The sequence below is a fragment of the Sinocyclocheilus rhinocerous genome, unplaced genomic scaffold (assembly GCF_001515625.1).
Source record: "Sinocyclocheilus rhinocerous isolate Xijiao unplaced genomic scaffold, SAMN03320098_v1.1 scaffold650, whole genome shotgun sequence".
Taxonomy (NCBI): Eukaryota; Metazoa; Chordata; class Actinopteri; order Cypriniformes; family Cyprinidae; genus Sinocyclocheilus; species Sinocyclocheilus rhinocerous.
In genome coordinates, this window is record NW_015638019.1 from 877,616 (window position 1) to 900,372 (window position 22,757).

General features: G+C 35.7%; 1 protein-coding gene across 8 annotated transcripts in view; it reads right to left on the minus strand.

Annotated features, from left to right (window-relative positions):
• nrxn1a (neurexin 1a) overlaps window positions 1-22,757 on the minus strand; it is a 200,157-nt gene that overhangs the window by 98,757 nt on the left and 78,643 nt on the right. For all 8 annotated transcript variants that reach the window (XM_016564497.1, XM_016564498.1, XM_016564501.1 and 5 more), the window contains 2 exons: window positions 15,680-16,124; window positions 8,109-8,492 (listed from right to left, as the gene is read on the minus strand). In XM_016564497.1, coding sequence (XP_016419983.1) covers window positions 8,109-8,492; window positions 15,680-16,124 — 829 coding nt within the window. The remainder of the gene's footprint in view (window positions 1-8,108; window positions 8,493-15,679; window positions 16,125-22,757) is intronic.

Here is a 22,757-nt window from a genome sequence, read left to right on the forward strand (position 1 = left end):
GGCGGCAGCAACAATACTACAGCGAGAATCAAAGTTATGCTTTCTTTCTTTGCGTGAACATTTGGGCGGTGTTATGCAAATCTTCCCACATAGTGATGTAGATATGTGGGGGCGTGTTCGAACGAGCCGTTTTAGGTAGGTGTGGCTGACTCTTAACTTTTATAAAGAATATCTCTTTGGATTTGAGACTTTAGTCTTTGCAACTTTACAGATCTTCTTTATGCACCAAGAGCTTGTAACACTCTAAAGAGAAAGGAAAAAATGAAATCGCATCATATGACCCCTTTAATATATCTACTAACAATTCCCAACAGTGTAGGACAGCTATATTACGGAAATGTTGTCCATTTTCTGAAACGTCATGAATATTTCCATCATAATGCCACTTTCACAGCATATCAAATCATTTATTGTGTTTAATAGCATTCTAATAGAAATTTTTTTTTTTTTATGTTTAATTATACGCCGAGCATTTTATAAATCCACAAAACACAGAATTAAAATATATATATATGCATAAAAATGTTGTTCACAATTGACCTATTTACCTTTTTTATGTTTTATTTTTCATATTTGTGACCCTGGACCACAAAACCATAAGGGTCATAAGGGTAAATTTTTCGAAATTGAGTTTATTTATACATCATAAATAATAATATGAATAAATAAGCTTTCCATTGATGTATGGTTTGTTAGGATAGGACAATATTTGGCTGATATACAACTATTTGAAAATCTGGAATCTGAGGGTGCAAAAAAAATCAAAATATTGAGAAAATCGCCTTTAAAGTTGTCCAAATGAAGTTCTTAGCAATGCATATTACTAATCAAAAATTAAGTTTTGATATATTTACAGTAGGAAATTTACAAAATATCTTCATGGAACATGATCTTTACTTAATATCCTAATGATTTTTGGCATAAAAGAATAATCAATAATTTTGACCCATGCAATATATATGATGCTAGTCACAAATGGAAAGTCAAAATTTGTGTAAGAATAATAATATAAACAATTACCACACAATAAACATTACAATTGTTAATGTCTTTCTTCACTCTTTGTTTAGATCCCCTTTTTTCATATTTTAGACTGAAGGTCTGAATCTGGGCAGAGTGTGATATAAGAAATTTAAAACAAAGTAATAAAGTAAAGTAAAGCAAAAAAAAAAAAAATTCTTTTAATGTTACCTTTCATATACATAACCAATAACCAATATAGTTTCACTCTTTGTTTATATATATAGTTTTGTTTATTTCATATTTTTGTTCGAAAGTCTGGATCTGGGTAGAGTGTAAATCTATATATAAGGCTTTTGAAAAGTTACAAAACTAATTGTTAAAGGAATGGATTTAATGTAAGCTTCATATAACAAAAATGGGAAAATCTTCATATTATAGTGCCCATAGCTGTAGAAACACACTTCATTTGATCTTTTTGAATGACACAGATCTCTCAATTAGAGGCCAATCTTGTCACAACAAGCACCGAGCAGTCATGAAAGCTCCTCAAACTGCCGCTCTCCTGGTCTGTAATGAGAGAGACGGAACTGGAGGACCGCAGGTAGAAAGGAGTGTACATGGCTGGTCACTCTCTCCATCTGCCCCTCCATCTGTTGCTACTTTCATTTAGTGCTCTGTGGCGTCCAGCTCCTCTGATATACAGGATCAGCCCAACACATGCAAATGGAGACACTCAGTTACGCCTCCCTTTCCATCTAGCTCCCACATAATCTCACATGAAGCACTTTTACGCAGACAAAACAAAATAAATTAATTAATTAATAAATCTGGCCTGGTAAAATTAAAATTTAATCTAATAAATTACATGATGTGCCAATCCATAAAACAGCCTAATCAAAATTAATCACATACCGATGTTATTTTAGTATCATTGATATGCTAGTATAGTTTTTTTAATGATTATTTAATTAATATTTTGAATTAGATTTAATATTTTCTGTTTTTATTTCAGTTATAGGATTTTTTTTTGTGTGTTTTTTAAAATATGTCTATATAGTTTTTGTGAAGTTTATGTTTTAGTTCTAGTTTATATCGTTTTTGTGTTTTGTGTTTTTTTAAATATGTCTATATAGTTTTTATGAAGTTTATGTTTTAGTTCTAGTTTATATCGTTTTTGTTCTTTTAGTAGCTATTTCAACTACTAAATGTAAATGAAAAATGTTGCTTTGGCAACTAGTTTGAATAATCTGAGTTAAAGTTTTAGTAAATTGTTGTGTGTCTGTCATTTAATTATTATTATTTTTTAATAAAGTTATGGTTTTTAGTTTTAGATTACTTAGTTTTAGTTATTTTAGTACTTAAACTAAATGAAAACAAGAAATGTTACCTTGGCAGCTAGCTGAAATAAAATATGCCATTTTTATGGTTTTAGTTGTGTCACATACAGCAATATTTGCTGATAGATGAAGAAAAAAAAATAATTCAAAGACATTACTGTCTGTACATAAATGTCTGACTTTCTAAGGATATTTTCCTGAAATAGCATTTCATGCATCCTTAATTACATAATATTTTCACATACTTTTTTCCCACATACTTTTTACATAATTCAATATCATTTTAACACAGTAAATTGATATTTACCATGATTTTCATCTTCTTTTTTTTCTGGACACATATAGCAGGCTCCACAATAGTTTGTAAACTGACAGCACCAAAAATAAGCTTATTTTATTTTTTTTTATTTTTTTTTGGCCTTTTTGCCATTTAATTGCTAGGGGTAATAGAACTGGAAATGCTGCCAGCAAGGGAGAACAGTTTCAGGAAATGACACAAGCCAGACTCAAACTTGCATCACCTGCATGGGATCTCAACATTTCAGAGCGCATTTGTTAATCACTGCTAGGCCACGCCTCCACCTCGCATTCACAAACATGCAAATGGCCTAATCTGCCTACATCTAAATACGCTCTCCCCGAATTGCGAAGTTCTTTGAGTTTAGCTCGCTAGGTGACATCCGGAGAGTCAGCAGTCACATGGTGGAGCCGCAGGCCCTCCCTGCTAGAATACTGCAGCGCACAGGAGCTATGGTTGCCACAGGGATTAGGGAAATATATGTTCAACAATCATGATAAACAGGATGAGTTGGCTCAGAGGCATCATACATTATTCAGGTTTGCTCGTTGTGAGTTCCCGCATGCCGATGGAACCTTCACCGTAAATGCATGTTACAATTTTTCTGCACGCAACACGACACCTCATGAAGTCTAAAAGCGTGCAGCGGCCGGGCCAATGAAACAAATACTGACTTGGGAATCAACATGAACGACCTGCCAAGCGTGCAATCAAGCAGGTGTGGCTGTGGGAAATAAAAGTTAAGTCTATTACGGCTCGGCTGTTTGAACCCGCTTGTAGCACATCCTGTCGCCTCTCTAAACAAAATGAACGCTGTAGGGTAAAACTCTGTTTGCAGAACTATCAGGTACTGAGGGATGAGCAGAGGTTACGCGCTAAGTTTAGTCACTGTAAGAGCCCATTAGGACCCTTGGAGAAATGACAGGAAATTAGGGCAGATGTTATTCTGGGGTGTTTGTTTTCCTTTGATGCTTTGTTCAAGTAAGTCAAGCACTGAGAGCAGCTGGATAGTTATGGATTTATGCACTGAGTTTATTTCACCTCACACAGCTGGGCAGGGCCAACTGTGAACGTAATGAGATGCTCCAAGAACTTTTTTTTTTTTTTTTGCATGATTTTTTTTTTCTTTTGCTCACCCTAACTCACCCTGTGTACATCTGTCGGTGGTGTTTATTTTCAGTTTTAGTTTTCTTTCTTTCATCCTGTAAATTTAGCTAGTTTTGTCATGTCATATTCACTAATTTTGTCCAATTTACTCAGACTGAAATATACAGTATTCATATAAATATTGAATCTACAGTAAATAAATATGTATTAATATAAAAAATTATATTTAATTTGTTTTAGTAGACCACACATTAAACAAAAAATCGTTTACAATTTAGCCAGTTTTGTCATGTCATATTCATTAATTTTGCACATTTTACTCTGACTGAAATATACAGTATAACAGAATTATCACATAATCATTTGAAATGAAATAATTTTATAATACAATTTAAATAAAGGAATCATTTTAGTATACCACAAACAAACAAAAATCCCCCAGTTCTTCTTCATTTCATATTCATTTATTTTGTCCAGTATACTCTGATTGAAATATACAGTACATAAATATCTAATCTACAGTAAATCGCAGTAAAAATAAATATCTAATAATATAAAAAATCATTTGTTTTTGTAGACCACACATTTAACAAAAAACGTTTGCATTTCAGTCATGTCAAATCATTCACATTTTAGTTACATTTTAGACTGAAATATACAGTATATAAAATAATTATCATATAATCATTTGAAATTATGTAATGTAATTATATAAATTAAAAATGAAATATAATTAGTTTTAGTAGATCAAACATTAAAACAAATTTGTGTACATTTTGAAAAAAACAACCATAACTATTTCTATAAATATAACTACTATCAAATCATAGAAAAGATTGATCAACAAAAACAAAAACAAACAAAATAAGTAAATAAATAAAAAATGTGTACACTAAGGTATTTGTTAATTTTCAGTTACTGTGCTCTTCATGCTTTAAAGACTGTTATTCATTTTCCACTTGAAACTTTTCAGAATATTTCTTAAGTGTAACATGTTATGGCAACAACGACTTGCACATTCTGATTAGAACTCAAGTTTGTCAATTTGTTTCATTATCAGCTCTTTCAGTTTCAGTTCTTTCAACATACTATAATTAGATAATGTCACCCGGTTCTTTTTATCTCCTTCTAAAATCATTTACTGCATTATTATCTTAGTTATCTTTCCCTCATCATATTTCAAGCATGTTTTAATTAAAACTGTTTAATTATGGTCATTAAGCATCTTTGTCTCATCTTCTCTCATCTTCATTATCACTGACAAATATGTATATATAAAAAAAAACCATTTCCATTATTAATTTTGCTGACAAGATTAACACCGTCGCCTGTCTCTTTTTGTCTCTCTGTCTCTTTCTCTGTGCGTCTATCTCATTTCATTTCTCCATTCTACCGTTGCACAAAAAGCTGTTTTCTGTGACTGGAATCTTATAAACGTGCATCTGAAGGAAGCCGGCAACACCCTATAAAACGGCACCAGACTGCACCATTCTCTTTCTGATGGCTGTTTGCGGCGAACTTTGCTCGGGCGATGACAAAGCAAGCCATCTTTGATGGGTTAATTGACCAAATCATTTCCATAATTCCAGAGCTTCAACAATGCGCATATAATTGATTGTATTTTCCCACAGTAGCGACTTTGCTGCAGGGTGATATCAGTGTCCAGACAACAGCAACAAGCTTAGGAGAGATGCACTTCCATTAAAGAATTAGCCACTATAGCTTCAAGCACTTCCAGAATGAATATACGGAGGCGCCTATGAGGGGTAAAAATGCATAGCTGGACTTAGAGCTCTCCCAGACTCCCGGGTGAACGCTGGCTGCTTTGTTCATGTGGAAAAACAACAGAATTAAAATTCTGCTAGGGAGGGAGACAAAAGGCAAAAACAGAATCCATGCTTGAGTGGCTCTCTGAAGATGACATGGACTGAAGAGAAACACAATTACCACGGTAACAGTAACGTCAGCTCAGCTGCACTTTCTTCATCACTGTCAAGGATGAGCTGACAAAGAGAGATATTTTTCTATGCTAAGGCCGAGGTGACAAAGCGGTGAATGTCGTCCTCCCCTACGCAACATAATGAACAAAATATCTCTGAATGAGTGCCACGTCTTTACACGTCATGAGAGAAAGAATGAGCGTACAGATCGTCCATAGAAGCAGTGATTCTTCTAACACCTCATCTTATTACTTCAGTCCTTAGTGAAAGACTGAAAAGAATGCACTAAGCAACAAAATCGTAGCTAATGAGAACATGCGTGGTGTTTATCCCTAAAAAGTATTTGGCTATTTAAGCCACACTTCAAAACGTACAATATGAATAAAAAATTAAACCAAGTGGCATTTATTTGATAGAAACACTGTTTCCCCTATTATTATTTTAGGGGGGCGGCCCGTATTTTTAATAAATTGATGTTAAATTAAGTTTCATGATTTTAATTAATTAGACATGCTTTTTGATTAATAAAATTTAATTTAACCATTAAAAAGGAGGTTAAAAAAGGAGGTTTGGGGGAAAAGTGTTTCCCCAAAGCCGTAAACCGAGGGGAAACACTGAGAAATACGGTGCACTTCTTAAACAAAGCATTTAAGTTGAATCGGATAAACATTTAAACTAACAGATATCAGCAGTAAATTAATCACAGTACATTAAGACATTTGTCTTGTATGACAAGTTTCCTGAAATGTTATGTTTAACTATGCAAATGAGGCATTGTCTAATTAAATATGCACTGATTTGCAAACATTTCCAGAACAGAATTCTGAACACTGGATAAAGATATGTTCATTTTTCCCTCTCATTTTGTTGACATATTAAATGTTTTTACAGAGTAGACCTCTTTTTATCACTCCATAAATCAGAAAATACAGCTAGTAGAAAAAACTTCTCACCATGTTTTTTTAAGGAATAAAGTGTTACAATTATATCAGGCGAATGATATATGAACAAAACCCTCTGTTAAAACCTAGAAAGTAGAAAGTTTACTGTACATACAGTAAGTGCTACTGAAGTGGAGATTTCATTTTTTTAGGTTTTAAAAAATAAACAATTAACTAAAAACAAAACCACTCTCATGCAATTGGTTAAAAAAATCTAAATAATTTGTTTTCAGATCACACCTATTAATTTTTTTTCATTTAATTTATTTTTATGTAATACAATGAAATTCATACATTTTATGTGTTTGAATACTATTGGGGGCCACTAGTATGTGAAGCTGTATTTTACACCAATAGCTATGTTTATATCCAAAGTTACGAATATTAAGTTGCACTAAATATCACAAAGAAAAATTTAATTTGCTTCAGTAGGAGAAGTCACTGTATATAATAATTTTACAATACATGTATACATTGAATTACGAGCTTCAGAGCACACAGATGAAACACGGTCATGTTATCTTATTTTCAGAGCCTGCTGTTTGGGAACGCAGTTCTGAGAGTTAATTATAACTTTGCACAAGCATTTTAGAATGACAAAACTAGCATTTCAGATGCTGTGCAATGAGATCGGTCTATTGGTTGGTCCAGTTTCATGCAGTCCCATTGCAAAGTCACATGTCTTTTTTGATGCGCATTAAGGAATTTATTCGGGAAAAGTGTTGCCATTGTAGTTTATGTGCATGTTTTCTCATGTGATAAGACATTTATCCGACTTAGTTGAGCGCAAGTTTTTTATGCGCATTTTTAGAATTATCACGCGACAAACAGACTAATCAATGGTAACTAAGCTTGTCGTAGAACAAAATTACCATCCAATCACAATTTGTTATCGATTAACCGCAGTAAGTGAAGACAGGACAGGCGGAATCACGCTGAATGACACAACAGAAACACTCTCTCGGCCACGCGATATCAATTCTCCTTGCGCCATAATTGTCAAATACACACATAGCTGTAAAAATGTCCACTGTGTGGAGTATCTCATGTAAATACAGTCGGTTATAGCTTAAGTGAACGTAAACAGGTGGGTGAAAACCGGATATGTGTCAGTATATTACATTCAATCGGTCTTAAAGGGACAGCATTAAATAGCCTGCCTGTCGGTCTCATTAATGTTAATCAAACAACAAAAGATGTAAAATAAATGTATACATGTTAAACCTACTGTATTAGAAAAACAAGTTTTTTAGATTAATTTGTATCTATTGTATTTGTCTTATGGTTTGAAATTTGCTTCTTTATGTTTATATAAAAAATAACTATGTGTGTGTGTGTGTGTATATATATATATATATATATATATATAATTTAGATATTATGAAATATTATTTCTCATATCGTGGTCATATATCACCCCCACCCCCCCGTGTCCTGTATTGAACCATGAGAAATCTGGTCACCCTACTTACATCAAAAGTACACCAAATCTTGACTCAACATGCAAAATATAGGTATTCACCTCTCTCACAGGAGCGTCCCAGATAGCCCGTCCCTGAGCAGTCACACACATATCGGTTCCAGCCCTCTCTGCAGGTGCCGCTGTTCAGGCAGGGGTTGCTTAGACACTGTTTGGGAGGTTCCTTAGAGCAGGACGGCTTCACCCCGACTGCTCTCTGGGCTTCTGCTGTCCGCCGGATGTCCTTGCTCTGGCCGTCCATGAACAGATCTCGCACGCAGCCCACATAGCCGTAGTTTAGGAGCGCAGTCCAGACCTCCGTAGGGAAGATCAGACCAGCACGGTCCTCTGGCAGGCCGCCCAGATAGAGTATGTCTTCCAAGTCCAGGATCTCACTCTCACCGGGAGCGTTGTAGGGAGTACGGATCGAGTTGACGGAAATGGTGCCTGTCACAAAACCACGAGAAGCAAATGTAATTTTGTTAACTTGATGTTTAGACGCCATTTCAGCAACTTCTAAAAAGTTTGATTCAGTTTTAATGAGAAATTATATATGCAAATTGCGGACTATGCAAATGAGGCTCTTTAAGGGTATTGAAATTATCCTTCATACTTTCCTCTGCAAATAAACCCCCCTTTGCTTTCAAAGCACACAATGCAGACGGAAATCTCTCAGTTTCAGTCTCCTTAAAGTAAATTTGAAATTATGTAGCTACTGTATATTCATGTTTAAGCCTGGAAGTGTGAAAGATGATTTCAGAGCAACACTTTGTCACCATTTGTCAGAACAACGCCTATAGCATTGATTTGTCAGTTTTGCATTTGTAGGTATGTGTCGAGTATAAAATGGCTCTGCGGATGATCAAATCAGCTTGATGTAGATGTCAATAGCAAAAATATGAGTTATGAACAAGACTGGAGCTAGAAAAAATAGGAAGCCCAGGACAAAACTTGGGCCTTCGGCACATTGAGAAATCTTTAGCATAATTTCTGGTTAAGGTATGCACTTATTTAATGTATTCAAAACGTTGGAATGCACAGACTTATTTAAATAATATTCAAAATAATTGTTTATTACTTCCACTTGGTATAATATAATATAATATAATATAATATAATATAATATAATATAATATAATATAATATAATATAATATAATATAATATAATATAATATAATATAATATAATATAATATAATATAATATAATATAATATAATATAATATAATATAATATAATATAAAAGTTGTATTTCATCACAAACATCTTTTTGTTGTGGGAATCTGTATAATAAAGTTCTCTGTACAGTACTATATTGGGTGTATACTAATACTGGATGTGTATAGTAATAATTTAAATGTTACATATTGTTGGAAATGGGGCCTCACAGTCACAAAAACATTATAGAGCGATTAACATTCATATATGTGCACATGCTTTCATATTATCATCTGATTCTCATCTGAACTCACAGTGCAAACCCTTACACAAAGACAAAGATTCTAAAAGCAGTCTCCATAGCAACATTAGACAATATGTACCAGATTCACTGGATAGTCATCACTATCAAAAGGGCATATATAAGTATAAACGCTTAGCTCTATTCATATCTAATTTATTGGTTGTGACTGATTCAGTTCTCACAAATTATTTGTGTATCCTTTCAAAACATGTTTCAGCCTGCCCTCTTCTTTTATGGTTTATGTCTAAAATACCGCTTTTACAACAGTGATTAATATAAAGAGCAAAAAGACAGTACTCTCAGGTGAGGCGAGTCTTTCATTCAGTTAAAACACTTTCACGAGTTCCATAATCACCCTCATTGTTTTCCTGGTGACTCCAACAAACAGGCATTTATACGCAGCCGGCAATTCAGAATTTTCCTTCTCATTTTCCACCACTGTGCACTGCCATTATTCAAGCCTTGAAGGCAGTTACAAAAGAAAAGCCATTACTGGCAAGATAGGAGAGAACAGGCAGGGATTAAGCGCTGGCCACTGCTGAATCCTGTTTATTAGTATCCAACACTGAGTCCAAACTCAATAAAAGGCGGCTTAGAATTAAAGATGCCGCCTTTTCGGTGCCAAAACCGTGTTCCTTTAGTGACAAAAATGCAGCTTCTGTTATAAAGGCAAATTAGTGTGAATGTAACCGAGGGGTCAGCTGGAGGTGGTACTGCGAGGCATGCAACATGTTAAAGGGACAGCTCATTTAACGAAGCACTAAAGCAAACGCACATCTCATGGAAGTGCAAGGTTTAGTAAAGAAAAATATATAACTGCAGACTTGCAGACTTATTTTTACCAATGTTTGGACAACAAGCAGTTTTCATAACTGAGATGTGTTTGGTATGTCTATGTGGCTGGTTTATGGGATCTTTTTTCATGCAGTGGTGGTCTTTTAGGACTTATTTACTGTATACTTCATTGTTTGTTGAAGATCAGTCAGTGACCTTAATTGTTTCAGTAATTAAGACAGGCCTGTTAACTAATTATTGAACACTGATTGTGATGTTGCCATTTTTCACCTCGGAGTAATTATTGACTTTACTTATCCATTATCGACTTTACTTACAGTACTTTTTTCCTTTTTTCTCTTTTGAGGAAATTGTACCAAAGGTTTGTTGCTGAAATATTGGTAAAAATAAACTTAAATGAGTGTACAGTTACAGTATATGAAGAGTTCAGATGCAAAAGCCTCTAAGTGCTATTTGAAATTTTCTTCTAAAATGAGCATTTTTCTCAGGCTGCTATGTGTAAGTTCAGTAATTTCACTTTAATGGCAATGAATAGGTTCTTTTCATTTCCATTCAAGTGAAATAACTGAACATAAACATAGGAGCCTGATAAAAATGCTCATTTTAGAAGAAAATTTCGAATGGCACTTAGAGGCTTTTGTGTCTGAACTCTTCATATATTTTATTTTACAGAAGGGCAGAAAATTCTGTCATTTACTCACTCTTGTGTCATCCAAACCTGTATGACTTTCTTTGTTTTCTGGGTAACACACACACACACACACACACACACACACACACACACAGACATTCCATGTTTTATTGGGACATGCCATAGGCTTACATATAGGCTTTACAAACAGTACATTCTATTCACTTACCCTAACCCTACCCATCACATAAAACTTTATTTTATTTTAGATTTTCCAAAAAGATCATTCTGCATGGTTTATAAGCTTGTTTCCTTATGGTAACCAAAAAATGTCCCCACAAGGTCAAAATTTACTAGTATTACTATCCCTGTATATAATCTGATGCAGTGGGATTCAAAACAAACAGCTACATACTGTACTTCATATGTGTGTGTGTGTGGTCTTGGTATTCCCTACATTATGGGGACCAAATATTCCCACAAGGATAGTAATACCAGTAAATTTTGACCTTGTGGGGATATTTGGTCCTTATAACATAGGGAATACCGGGACCACATACACAATACGGAGCTGTTTGTTTTGAACCCCACTGCCTTTAATTATATGGACAAAAACAGTTCTTCAAAATATCTTCTTTTATGTTACACACATCAAAGAAAGTCATTCAGGTTTGAAACAGCGAGTTAATTATGGCAGACTTTTCATTTTTTGGTGACCTGTGACTTTAAGTCAGTCTGCAAACGCCAACTTGGATTTTAAATGCCTCTAAAATCTAAACAAACATTGGCCAAAAATTTATGGATTTTCATTATAAATAGTCTGTGAAAAAACAGCAGGACCGTTAGTGAGTATGTGCATTTATATTAGCGCCAAGCTCCAGTAAAGGATGTATTTGTTCTCAAATCTGTGATTTATTTTCATCATTAATGGCTATTGTCGGATTTGAATGAATAGCTGCAGTATCGTTCTGCTATGCTTTCCAGTTTGTGATGTAGAGCTCTGGGCCTGAGCTCAGATCTGCGTCACATACCTCGAGAGGGAGAAAAATTCACTTTGAGATTAAATGTGATTCCATAGACTGATTACGGCCTCCTGTATCTGACTCATTATTCACAGGCAGACCCAAAGAACCAGGAGAAACACTAAACGGCCAGACATGGTGGCACAGTAAATTATAATTATGCTCCGTGCAACTTGTTCCCTGCCAAGCATTTCGACAAATACGCTGAAATAGTGCTTTCCGTTCTATTCCGCTTGATACATCACTGCAGAGATGCCACTTGTAACATGCTAACAGTGTTAGTAAATAAGAATTTCATTTTCCTCTAAGCCTGTAATAAGTCTGTGTGGATTTGATGAGGCATAGCGGCACTTTCTCCTCCTCTCGCACTCACACTGTCACACACACACACACATGCACACACACACACATTATCTTGTCCTGTGTCGCGCACTTGGCGACTGTACCCCTAAACAGCAGCCAAACATCTCCCCCTGGGTCATCAGTAATGAGCATTCTCCATCATCTCGACTTCCATTCACTCTGCTCAGTGATTACACAGCACGGCCTAATGCTGGGCTGGTTTTACTTTATGTACACACGCACAAATATACACACACCAGTGGAGTAGAGTGGATTTTTGAAAAAGGAGGCAAAGTCCCATTTGTTTTTGTTTTTCGTTCCAATGTAAATTCATGTTCCAGTTCATTTGATGTTTACATGGTTTAGGCTTGACATGTCTATGGAATGCACTTTATCTTACACTATCAACTAACAATCAATGCTATTATATTTTTTGCATGTATTATATAAACATACTATTTCTTAGGGATGTGCTTGAAGCCACATATCTTATTCAGAAAGGCTCAAAAATAGCTAAAAAATGAATGCCGAATTCTAACAGAGAAAAAAATGTACTGCACTGGTCTAAGATAAGTTCTAAGATAATTTGAACTGTTTGCTATTGTGACGAGTGGGGGCGGGGCCGAGAGCCGTGGGAACGGAGCGAGGCCGGTGGAGTAATTGATAATGAGCGACACCTGCACCACTCACCGGTCTCGAGTCTCACGGAGGAGCTCCGGAAGGATAAAAGGTGGAGTTACGACAGTGAAAGACGAGAGAGGACCAGGCCTGGACTTCTCTCGTCTAACACTGTCGTCACTCCTCCCTTTTATCCTTCCGGAGCTCCTCCGTGAGACTCGAGACCGGTGAGTGGTGCAGGTGTCGCTCATTATCAATTACTCCACCGGCCTCGCTCCGTTCCCACGGCTCTCGGCCCCGCCCCCACTCGTCACAGCTATATCTATACTAATGTTTAAACCTTCAGAGTGAGATATAACTTTTTCTATTTTTCCATTTTTTTTTCAGTTTTAATTCATTAAGGCTGCAATAAAAAAAGAGTAAATCTTTTAGTATACAATAAAAATTTGCTATATGGAAACTACACCATCATTCAAAAGTTTATGTGACATGAAATTGTAACAATTTTTCACATTTTTACTGTATTTACTGCATTTTAGTTTTGATCAAGTCTTCATATGGGATTTCTTTCAAAACATTAATAAAAATCAATATTTTAAATCAATCACTTAATAGTGCTGTCAAACGATTAATCGCGATTAATCGCATCCAAAATAAAAGTTTTTGTTTACATAATATATGTGTGTGCACTGTGTATATTTATTATGTATATATAAATACACAAACATGCATGTATATATTTAAGAAATATATGTAACGTTTATATATTAAATATATTTATATATGATATAAATTATATGAATATAAACATATACATGTGAATTCATGTAAATAGTTTCAAAATATATGCTGTATGTATATGTATTTATATATACATAATAAATATACACAATACACACACATATATTATGTAAACAAAAACTTTTATTTTGGATGCGATCAATCGCGATTAATCGTTTGGCAGCACTAATACTTAAGTTATAAACTACAAACTTTTAAATTGTAGTGCATAAATGAACAGAGTTAAAAATGGTCTCTTCATTTAGTTTTGACACACTGATTCTATATGAATGCAGATACAGAACTGATTACTTGTCGATGCAAAAGATACAGATAGAGATAGTGATTTTGCACTATTTTTTTTTAAGCCAAATCACATTCAAATCTCATAAAGTTTAAACATTTTAAACTTTTTTTTTTTAATCATTGCTTCAAAAGTAATCACTGCAGTAGTATAGTATTAAAAGCATAATTCATGTGGCTTGTTACTGGTAACTGATGTTTGGCTATTATTATTAATAGTCACATTCTTTTTGGACCATTAGTCAACAAATCCTCTGTAAACACCGCAGGTCTCATGTCGGTCGCAGGCACGGAAATGCAGCTTTCATTTAACTGAGCTAAATGGTCACTAAAGCCTCACTCATAGATCACTTCCAGTTCATTACAATTCAGAAATGACCGAAAGTGGTGATATCTGAGTGGGTGTGTTTACTTTCTACTTAGCCTGTCCATTTCCACCAGTCTGACCCATTCATTCAGGCCAATTTGTGGCCTGGCTGCCTGTCCCTTTAGAAAAATAAGTGGTTTATACACTACCCAACCTCATATTTCAGAAAATTTCTGTATTCTCTGATCCTACTTTTTTGTGGAGGCACAAAAACGCCCCTGACGTATATCTATATGTCTACATATGTACATTCTCATTAATAGATGCATATGCAGACGCACAACCGTTCATGTTTGCATACACGCATGCAAAAAACACCAGCATGCCCACACACACGCGCACCCTGCACTAGGACGGCTGCCCATATATGATCAAACGGCTTGCGTAGGCAGGCAATTCACGCAGGCGGGAGAGTGACACAGCTCATTCTGCGGGCTTGAAATGCAAGGTCCCATCTGTCAATGGTGTTTCAGATTCCCATGAAATGCTACTAAGAGAAAAGGTTTATTCTCGCTTTCAAACTGTGCCTGAACTCACAATGACAGCCAGTGGATTGTGCAGCAATAAAGCCTGGAGAATAAGATCAAACCGAGCCCTGTGGATAAAAACGGTGATTTGATGAAAAATGCAATTTAAAACCGTGGGGGAAAAAAAAACTGCGCTCCTAACGAAACCGTTTCCAATCCCAATTGAATACTGTATTGGCATGAAACAAAAATACCACTCTTGCTTTAGAAATCTGATTTCATAATTGCTCCAAAAGCTATTTAATTTTCTTCTTATAACTTTCACAATTTAATCTCACAGTGTATGTCAGAACTAATGCAGGTGACTGGCGTTTCTATATCCGGAAAGAGAAGATGAGAGATTCGCAATAACCACGGATCAATAGAGCCTTTTCCCACCTTTTCACAGAAAAACGCTGTTCCTTTGACTCCAGGCAAACGGCATCGACGTGCGAGGAAAAGGGGAATAGCGGGAGAGTTAGGGATGAACGTCTTTACTTGGCAGAGCTGTGCACAAACTCGCTCACTCCTTTGGGAAACCAAATCTGGTTTCCATGGCAACTCCGCCAGAGAAGACAGAGCAAGAAAGGAGGAGGAAGACAGGAAGGACTGCGGGTCCTGTTCATATTCAAATGCCTGCCTGACAGTGCGCTCCGGAAGGCACGGTTATGACTGTGTTCACGCGAGCGTGAGAGAACACTGCTGTCTCGGCTATGTCAATATTTTCGTAGACCTTGAATACCAGCTAGCATCTAACCATACACTGAATACATCAAAAATACATTAGCAGAACAGAGCCAAATTCTACCTGATCTTCCATCTCTCTGGAAGTCCACGTGGTACCATTCCCCGTCGTTTACTTTTTTGTTGACGGCACGGGTTTTGGTGGTGCCCGAGCCCATGTCGAGCAGAAGGTACAGGTGGCCGTCCAGCATCTCAATGGCGAAGAAATCCACCTTCAAGGTTTTGGGGCTCTTGGGGTCTTTCTGCTGCTGCGGTTTGGGTTTTCCGTGGCTGAAGAGGAGAAGGCCGTTGGGCTCAGTGGTGCGGAAGTCGAAGGAGATGGAACCGGCTTTTTTGGCGGACCACTTGTCAAGGGTAATGAATGACTCTGGCGTCTCGAAGGTGACAGGATCTAGGGTAGCCACGTTCTCGCATTTGAAGGCCACCACGCCGCTCACCTTCATTTTGGGGTCGCCTAGCTTGGCCAGTCGAGACAGCTCGAGCCTTACATCGTTGTTCTTGTACACAACCTTTATGTGAAAAGAGAAGATTTCCAGTGAGTTTACAAAACAAAATCACACTTTATACCACGTTTATGTTACTGTGTATTCCAACTAAAGCTAGAAGTGTTGGACAGAGGGTTGAAATCATATTAATAGTGTTAAACTCTGTTCCAATATTATTGCAATTTCAACCAAGAGGACCTGAATCAATAAAGTGTACAAGACGTCCAGTAACCTATAGTGACGACTCTGATCGGAGCTGCTACTAAATATAATTTGTTAGTATTATTTTAAAGGGGTCATATGATGCGATTTCAAGTTTTCCTTTCTCTTTGGAGTGTTACAAGCTGATTGTGCATAGATAAGATCCCTGAAGTTGCAAAAGAGAGAGAGCGAGAGAGAGCACGAGAGAGAGAGAGAAAGGGAGAGAGAGCGCGAGAGAGAGAGAGAGAGCGAGAGAGAGCGCGAGAGAGCGAGAGAGAGAGCGCGAGAGAGAGAGAGAGAGAGAGAGGGGGTGACATCACACACACATACCAGCTTCATCACTGTGTCTGTGCCAGTGCACTGGGTCAGCTGGCCAATCAGAGCGGACTGCGCTTGTCAAAGGAGGGGGCTTTGTAGAAAACGAAGCGTTTGAGAGAGGCGGGGCATAGAGGACCTACAATAATGTACAGTATTTGAAAAATAATGTGTTTTTTTAACATTAAAGCATGTCAACATATTCTGTTACACCAAATACACAAAATAATGATCTTTAAAAAAGCATCATATGACCCCTTTAATTAATTAATTTTTACATGTAATATGTGCATTTGTATAAAGGACCAAACCTGCAGAAATTTAAATAAATATAATTAATTTGTAAACAAAATTTTAATCCTGAATTTATTATTACCTTTTTTCTTTATTTATTATTATCTTTATTTATTATTTACTTTATGATTTTCTCTTTTCATTTGTTATTTTCTTAATTTTTTACATTTTTTATTTTACTTTATTTTTACATTTATTTTTATGCATTAGGTTAGTTTTTATATTTATTTATTTATCTATATATTTATTTATGAATTTATTTAGTCATTTCTGCAGGTTTGGTCCTCCATACATTTGTATGTAAAAAAAAATAAAAAAATAAAATAAAATAAATAAAAATCCACATTCTATCTACTTGTACTCGTCTATGTATTGATGAACTCCATTCTCCACTTGACTAAATGTGTGTTTTTTTGACTAAATGTGAAATCCTCTTTGACTACTGCATTAACCACAAGCAGGTTCAATGACACTAAAGTGACACTAAAAGCTTAGTTTGAGAGGTAACTGATAATGATGGGTTATTTATGCAAAAAACTTCATGTCTTTGCCTATTTCTGGTGCATTTTTGACAGAAACAAATAAATATCAGTCTCCTCTGGCATACGTGCAGTGATTAAAACTCATGATATTGCAGCATAAATAAAAATACATCATTCTACATTTTAAATAAATAAATTGTCACTTCAGTCGTCACGCTCATTTGGAATACATTTGTATGGAGAATACATCTCAAATGTGTCATTTTTGTGAAGCCTTTGTCAAAGAAACTTTGACATTCACACGTTTGGAGTCTCGAAATGAAAAGTACATATCTTTAGCCTATATTTATCTTGTGCTATAGTGGCTATGTAATCATTCACGCTTCCCGGTGTCATTTTACTATTCAATCCGAATGGAATCAAATAGCAGTGCATTTTCTGCCCTCTCAAAATGTGGGGGCACAATTCTTTCCCTCTCTCCTCCACAAGGCCAAAACCCTGTGATATAAACCCGAGCGCCAAACTGTGAAGTGTTCACGATAACCCTCTTTTAATTCAGTTTCGATTTCATTTGAGCCCTTGCCAGGAGGAAGATAATGGTATGCGGATGCAATAAAAGCTTATTGATGATGCTTCAGAAATGCCAATCACAGGCAGGCACAAGAGACTTTCCAGCCATTAACGGGCCACAGGAGTGAATCCCCCCCCACCCGCTTTTTTCTGCTTCATAAACTCACACGGGGGAAAAACACAAGCGATCTGTGATAAAACACTACACAACATGGCCGCCGGAGAAGAGCGCATTACAGATGAGAGGTTAGGGGCAGGGACAGCAGGTGGAGGACGACGCATCTGTCTGTGCCACCTGATCTGAACGATCAGGAGCCTGGAAAAAACTGACCAAATGCCCCCGAGAGGAGGGGCGCATTAAAACAAATGCACTAATGATGAATGGGCTTCCTGTGCACCCTGCTCTAAACGCCTGAATAAATCAACCTCGGCATAAATAACTACTCGCGTACGGTAACAAACACACACCTAGAGGTCCTCGATGTACCTCACACACACTCATAACACTTGAAAATATGAAACATGACCTTTGCAAAGCAAAATAATGACAAAATAAAATGTTAAAAGGTCCCTTGTACTGCCTACGCACAGTCGTCCTTTTAATGCCAGTAAAGCCTGTGAATGAACCAAGAAGAGAATCCATTCAGAATCCTCTTAGTATGAATCCTTGTTCATGAGTTCAAAGCATTGGAGTGTTTGTTAACACAGGTCAATGACCTCAGGCCTGCTGCTAATCTGTGGAAATGATAGCGCCTTAGCGCAGACAAGAGACACCAAACGCCTACACGTGGCAACAGACCACAGCTTACACGAGTCTGCACTTTCATGTTTTGACACTGATTGATTGTTTGTGGATTGGTTTTGAAATGAAGGCTGGAGGCTGAGAAGGGAAACAAATGGCGAGTCTGCACTGTTCCAATGCTTCCAAAATTTGACAAAATGACACATTTTGTCATGTTTGTGCCTCTTGAAAGAATTTGTAAGCATTTAAAATGTTACACTTGCATTAAGAAAGGCACTAGTATTACTGTCTATTTGACGCATTAGATGCCTCTGTCTAAAACCAGGATTTACATCTAAACTAGGTTCTCACAAACTGGTTTCAGGTCTATTCTAACAGAGCTGCAGGCAGCTAAGAAAATCAATGCTAAATACAAATAAAAAATGCAATAAATAATATTACAATTTTAAAAATGCAAACAATAAAACTATTATACCTATAAAAAAAAGTATAGGGAAGCATCACTATTAAAATTAAGGCTGATACTGATGAGAAGATAATTATCTTCATTCAACGGATAATAACCATTAATCACTCATATCTAACTAAATTAAAAATAAAAGACTAAACTAAAACTAAAGTCAATCATTTTAAAAGTTAAATGTAAATTTAGATGCCACGATATTATAATGTACAGTATAAAAAACTAACATTAATTTTGAGTTTGAGTTTTTTTTTTTTTTTTTAAAGATTAACTTTAGGTGAGGGTTTGATGACATCAAAGGTAATCTTAATGTAAAAAGGCAACATGAATATGAAAATGAAATATTTTATTTAAAAAATTTAATAAATTAATATTATGTTTTATTATTATTATTTTTATCATTTAAAACTTAAATTTTCCTATTCAATCTATGTCATGTTTATAATTCTGCACGTTCCAAAACATACCTTAATTTATCGAAATCATGCGCAAAACTATGCAATTCTATTAGATTTATTTTTTTTAACATTTGTGCAATAAACAATTTTGATTCTGTGTTGGGTCAGATGGTGACCAATGAAAAAACTACTTCTGAGGAAAAGCCAGTTGAGATCCACTGACCTACACTGTGTAAGATTGGACGTGATAAATAGACTAACAAGGTAAATGCCAGTGATCATCCCTCACTAATTGTCGGTCTACAGGTTAATGAATGAATCACCAAGAGCTACAGCACCTTAAGTTCAACCAAGAGCAAGGCTTCATTGTCTCCCTGTTTCATAAATCAATCACAATCAGCACGATTTAACTGCTTTTCACAAGCATACCGAGGTGAGCTAAAGATGAATTTATCTATATACAAAACAAAAATGGCTGGCGTTTAATGTCTGTTCATAACATCAAAAGCATTTCCGACTCTCTGGCAGTCAGAACAGCTCTTTACTTTACCAGCTGGCGTATCAGAGGACATCCCATTCCACAGGGATGCGAGTCTAACATGGAGGATGGAAGCTGATGGATGAGACAACATGTTCTCTACAGTTTTCCTCGGAGGAGTATTACGATCACAGATAGCTCATGTCAAGAGCATGTGAGGTAGTGGACCAGTGATCTATCACGCAGACCTATCAAATATTGCTAGAAACGGAGTGATTTGAATGTATTTCATTAAATGTATTATTTACTTATTTATCCTATTTGTCGTACTCTTGTTTATTTGTTAGTTCTGTCTCTGTAAACGATCTGTGACCCATTTTCAAATTAACGGTATTCAGATGTGAGGAAACCTCATCAGCAATGTTAATTAATGAATGCATTTCAACTCTGCCATTGTGTTTCGACTCCTGAGTCTGTGGCAACTGATAAATAATTCCCTCAGTTGTTGGTGTACGTGACGTGCTACGAGTTTATACAACGCAGAGAAGAGCAGTGCAACCATAATGTGTACAGGGACACATCCTATAGAAAGAAGCTCCTGAGGCAGCAGCACAGAACTGACATCAGTCAAATGTATAAAAAGTAACTAAGACAAATGATAAAATATACGTATGTTGCAGTGGCATTTAAGTAAGGTGACATTCATTGTGTGAGTGTACACACACACACATATATATTTATACATATACACACACACACAAAAGGGGGAGATTTGAACTCGGGACGGCCATAATGCAATGACGTTAAATGTCGGCGCACTGCCTATCGGTGCCAAAGAAATCTATAATTTTAGACATTAATTAATGTAATTTAATCCTGTGAGGGCAAAGCTGAATTTGTAGCAGACATTACTACAGAAATCAAGTAACGTTTCTAATTATAATTAAATATAATTAATATTTTTGTGATACTTTTTTTTTAGGATTCCTAAATGAAAAGAAACTTCAAAAGAACAGCACTGATTCTTTTGTAATTTTATATATCGTTTTTCTGTCAAAAATAATTAAATAAATTATAGCAAAATAAAATAATACATTGAAAAGCTCACTAAAAATGCATTGATATTTTTAAGGATTTTTAAAAATATATTACATATATATATATATATACATATATATACATACATACATACTGTATATACAGGGGTGCACATACGTTTTTCAGCCTGGTTCTCATATGAGAACCTGGAGATTTGGTTTGGTCCTCACATGGCGGCCAGGGGCGGATTTAGTGAATTGGGGGTCCCAGGCAAAATATAGGAATGGGCGGCACATGGTGTGACCCATCAAATATAACTATACAAAATAAATTAATAATAGTGGTAATATTATTGCACTTTATTTAGTTTTTTTTAAATAAAATAATAAACTAAATAATAAAGTGTGATAATACTTTTTTATTTTTAAATAAAAAGGGAGTATTAAATACAAATACAATTATTTTACAGTAAACTTAAAAATAAAATGCTAATATTTTTATTTTTATTATTATTATCATTTTAATTTGAACCTTAATTATTATTTTTAATTTGAATTATTGAAATTTTTCATTTTCATACTTAAAATCAGCAAGCTTTTATTTTGGCGGGGTGCCGGCAAGTAAGTATATGTGCTTCCGGGTTTAGCGCTGCCGACTGTAGAGCGTCAGTGAATGAAATGTCACAGTTTTGCATTGTGCTTTGAAAACGTTAGCCTAGATTTATGCTTTCAGTTTGAATAGAAATCATATACAGTACAGTTTGTCGATCTAAAATGGTAATTGTGCATTAACAGCTGTCAACCATGGCTGCGTTTCCCAAAAGCATTGTAAGCCTGAGTTGATCATAGCTCCATAGGTGGCGATGGGTCTACGATGTACTTAGGCTTACGATGATTTTGGGAAACACAAAAAATATTTCCGTGTATATATTTATATTCATATAATTGATATTATTTATAAATATTTTAAATGTATAAACTTAACATATTTTTCATAAATATATGCATGCATGTGTGTGTATTTATATATACATAATAAATATACACAGTACATACACATATATTATCTAAACAAAAACTTTTATTTTGGATGCGATTAATCGCGATTAATCGTTTGACAGCACTATATATATATATATACATATTAGGTATGGGCCAATCAATGATTTCAAGGTATACCGCGATTTGAAAATGTCACTGTTTCAAAACCGCTAATATTTTCCGTTAAACCGTTCCTGTGGTATGCGCTGTTTTTCATCTCTCCTCAGAGACTGAAAGTGTAGGAATCCCTCAGGTTGAGTGCAGTGTAGAGAGTAACACGACCCTCCTCCTGTTGGTGTGTACTGTGTTGGATGGCCTAACTAAGGAGCTTCCCCTGGAAATTACGCGATCGGCAACCGGCCGTTTTTTGTCTTATTGCAAGCAACTCGTCTCTGTTCTGGACTTGCACAAACTGCGTTGCAATGCAATCGTTTTCCAAAATGTAATTTATGTGAAAATATGAAGTCTGTAAACGCCCATTAACAGGCCAGAGACGTTGAAGATGGACGCACAGAGAAAAATACTGTAGCAGGCAGATCACTCACAGTTCATGATGCACGAACTATTGGAAGAAAATCCTCAATATTGATTTGGGGGTTTATATGAATGTGTTTCTGAGGGGAACTGACTGTCTTC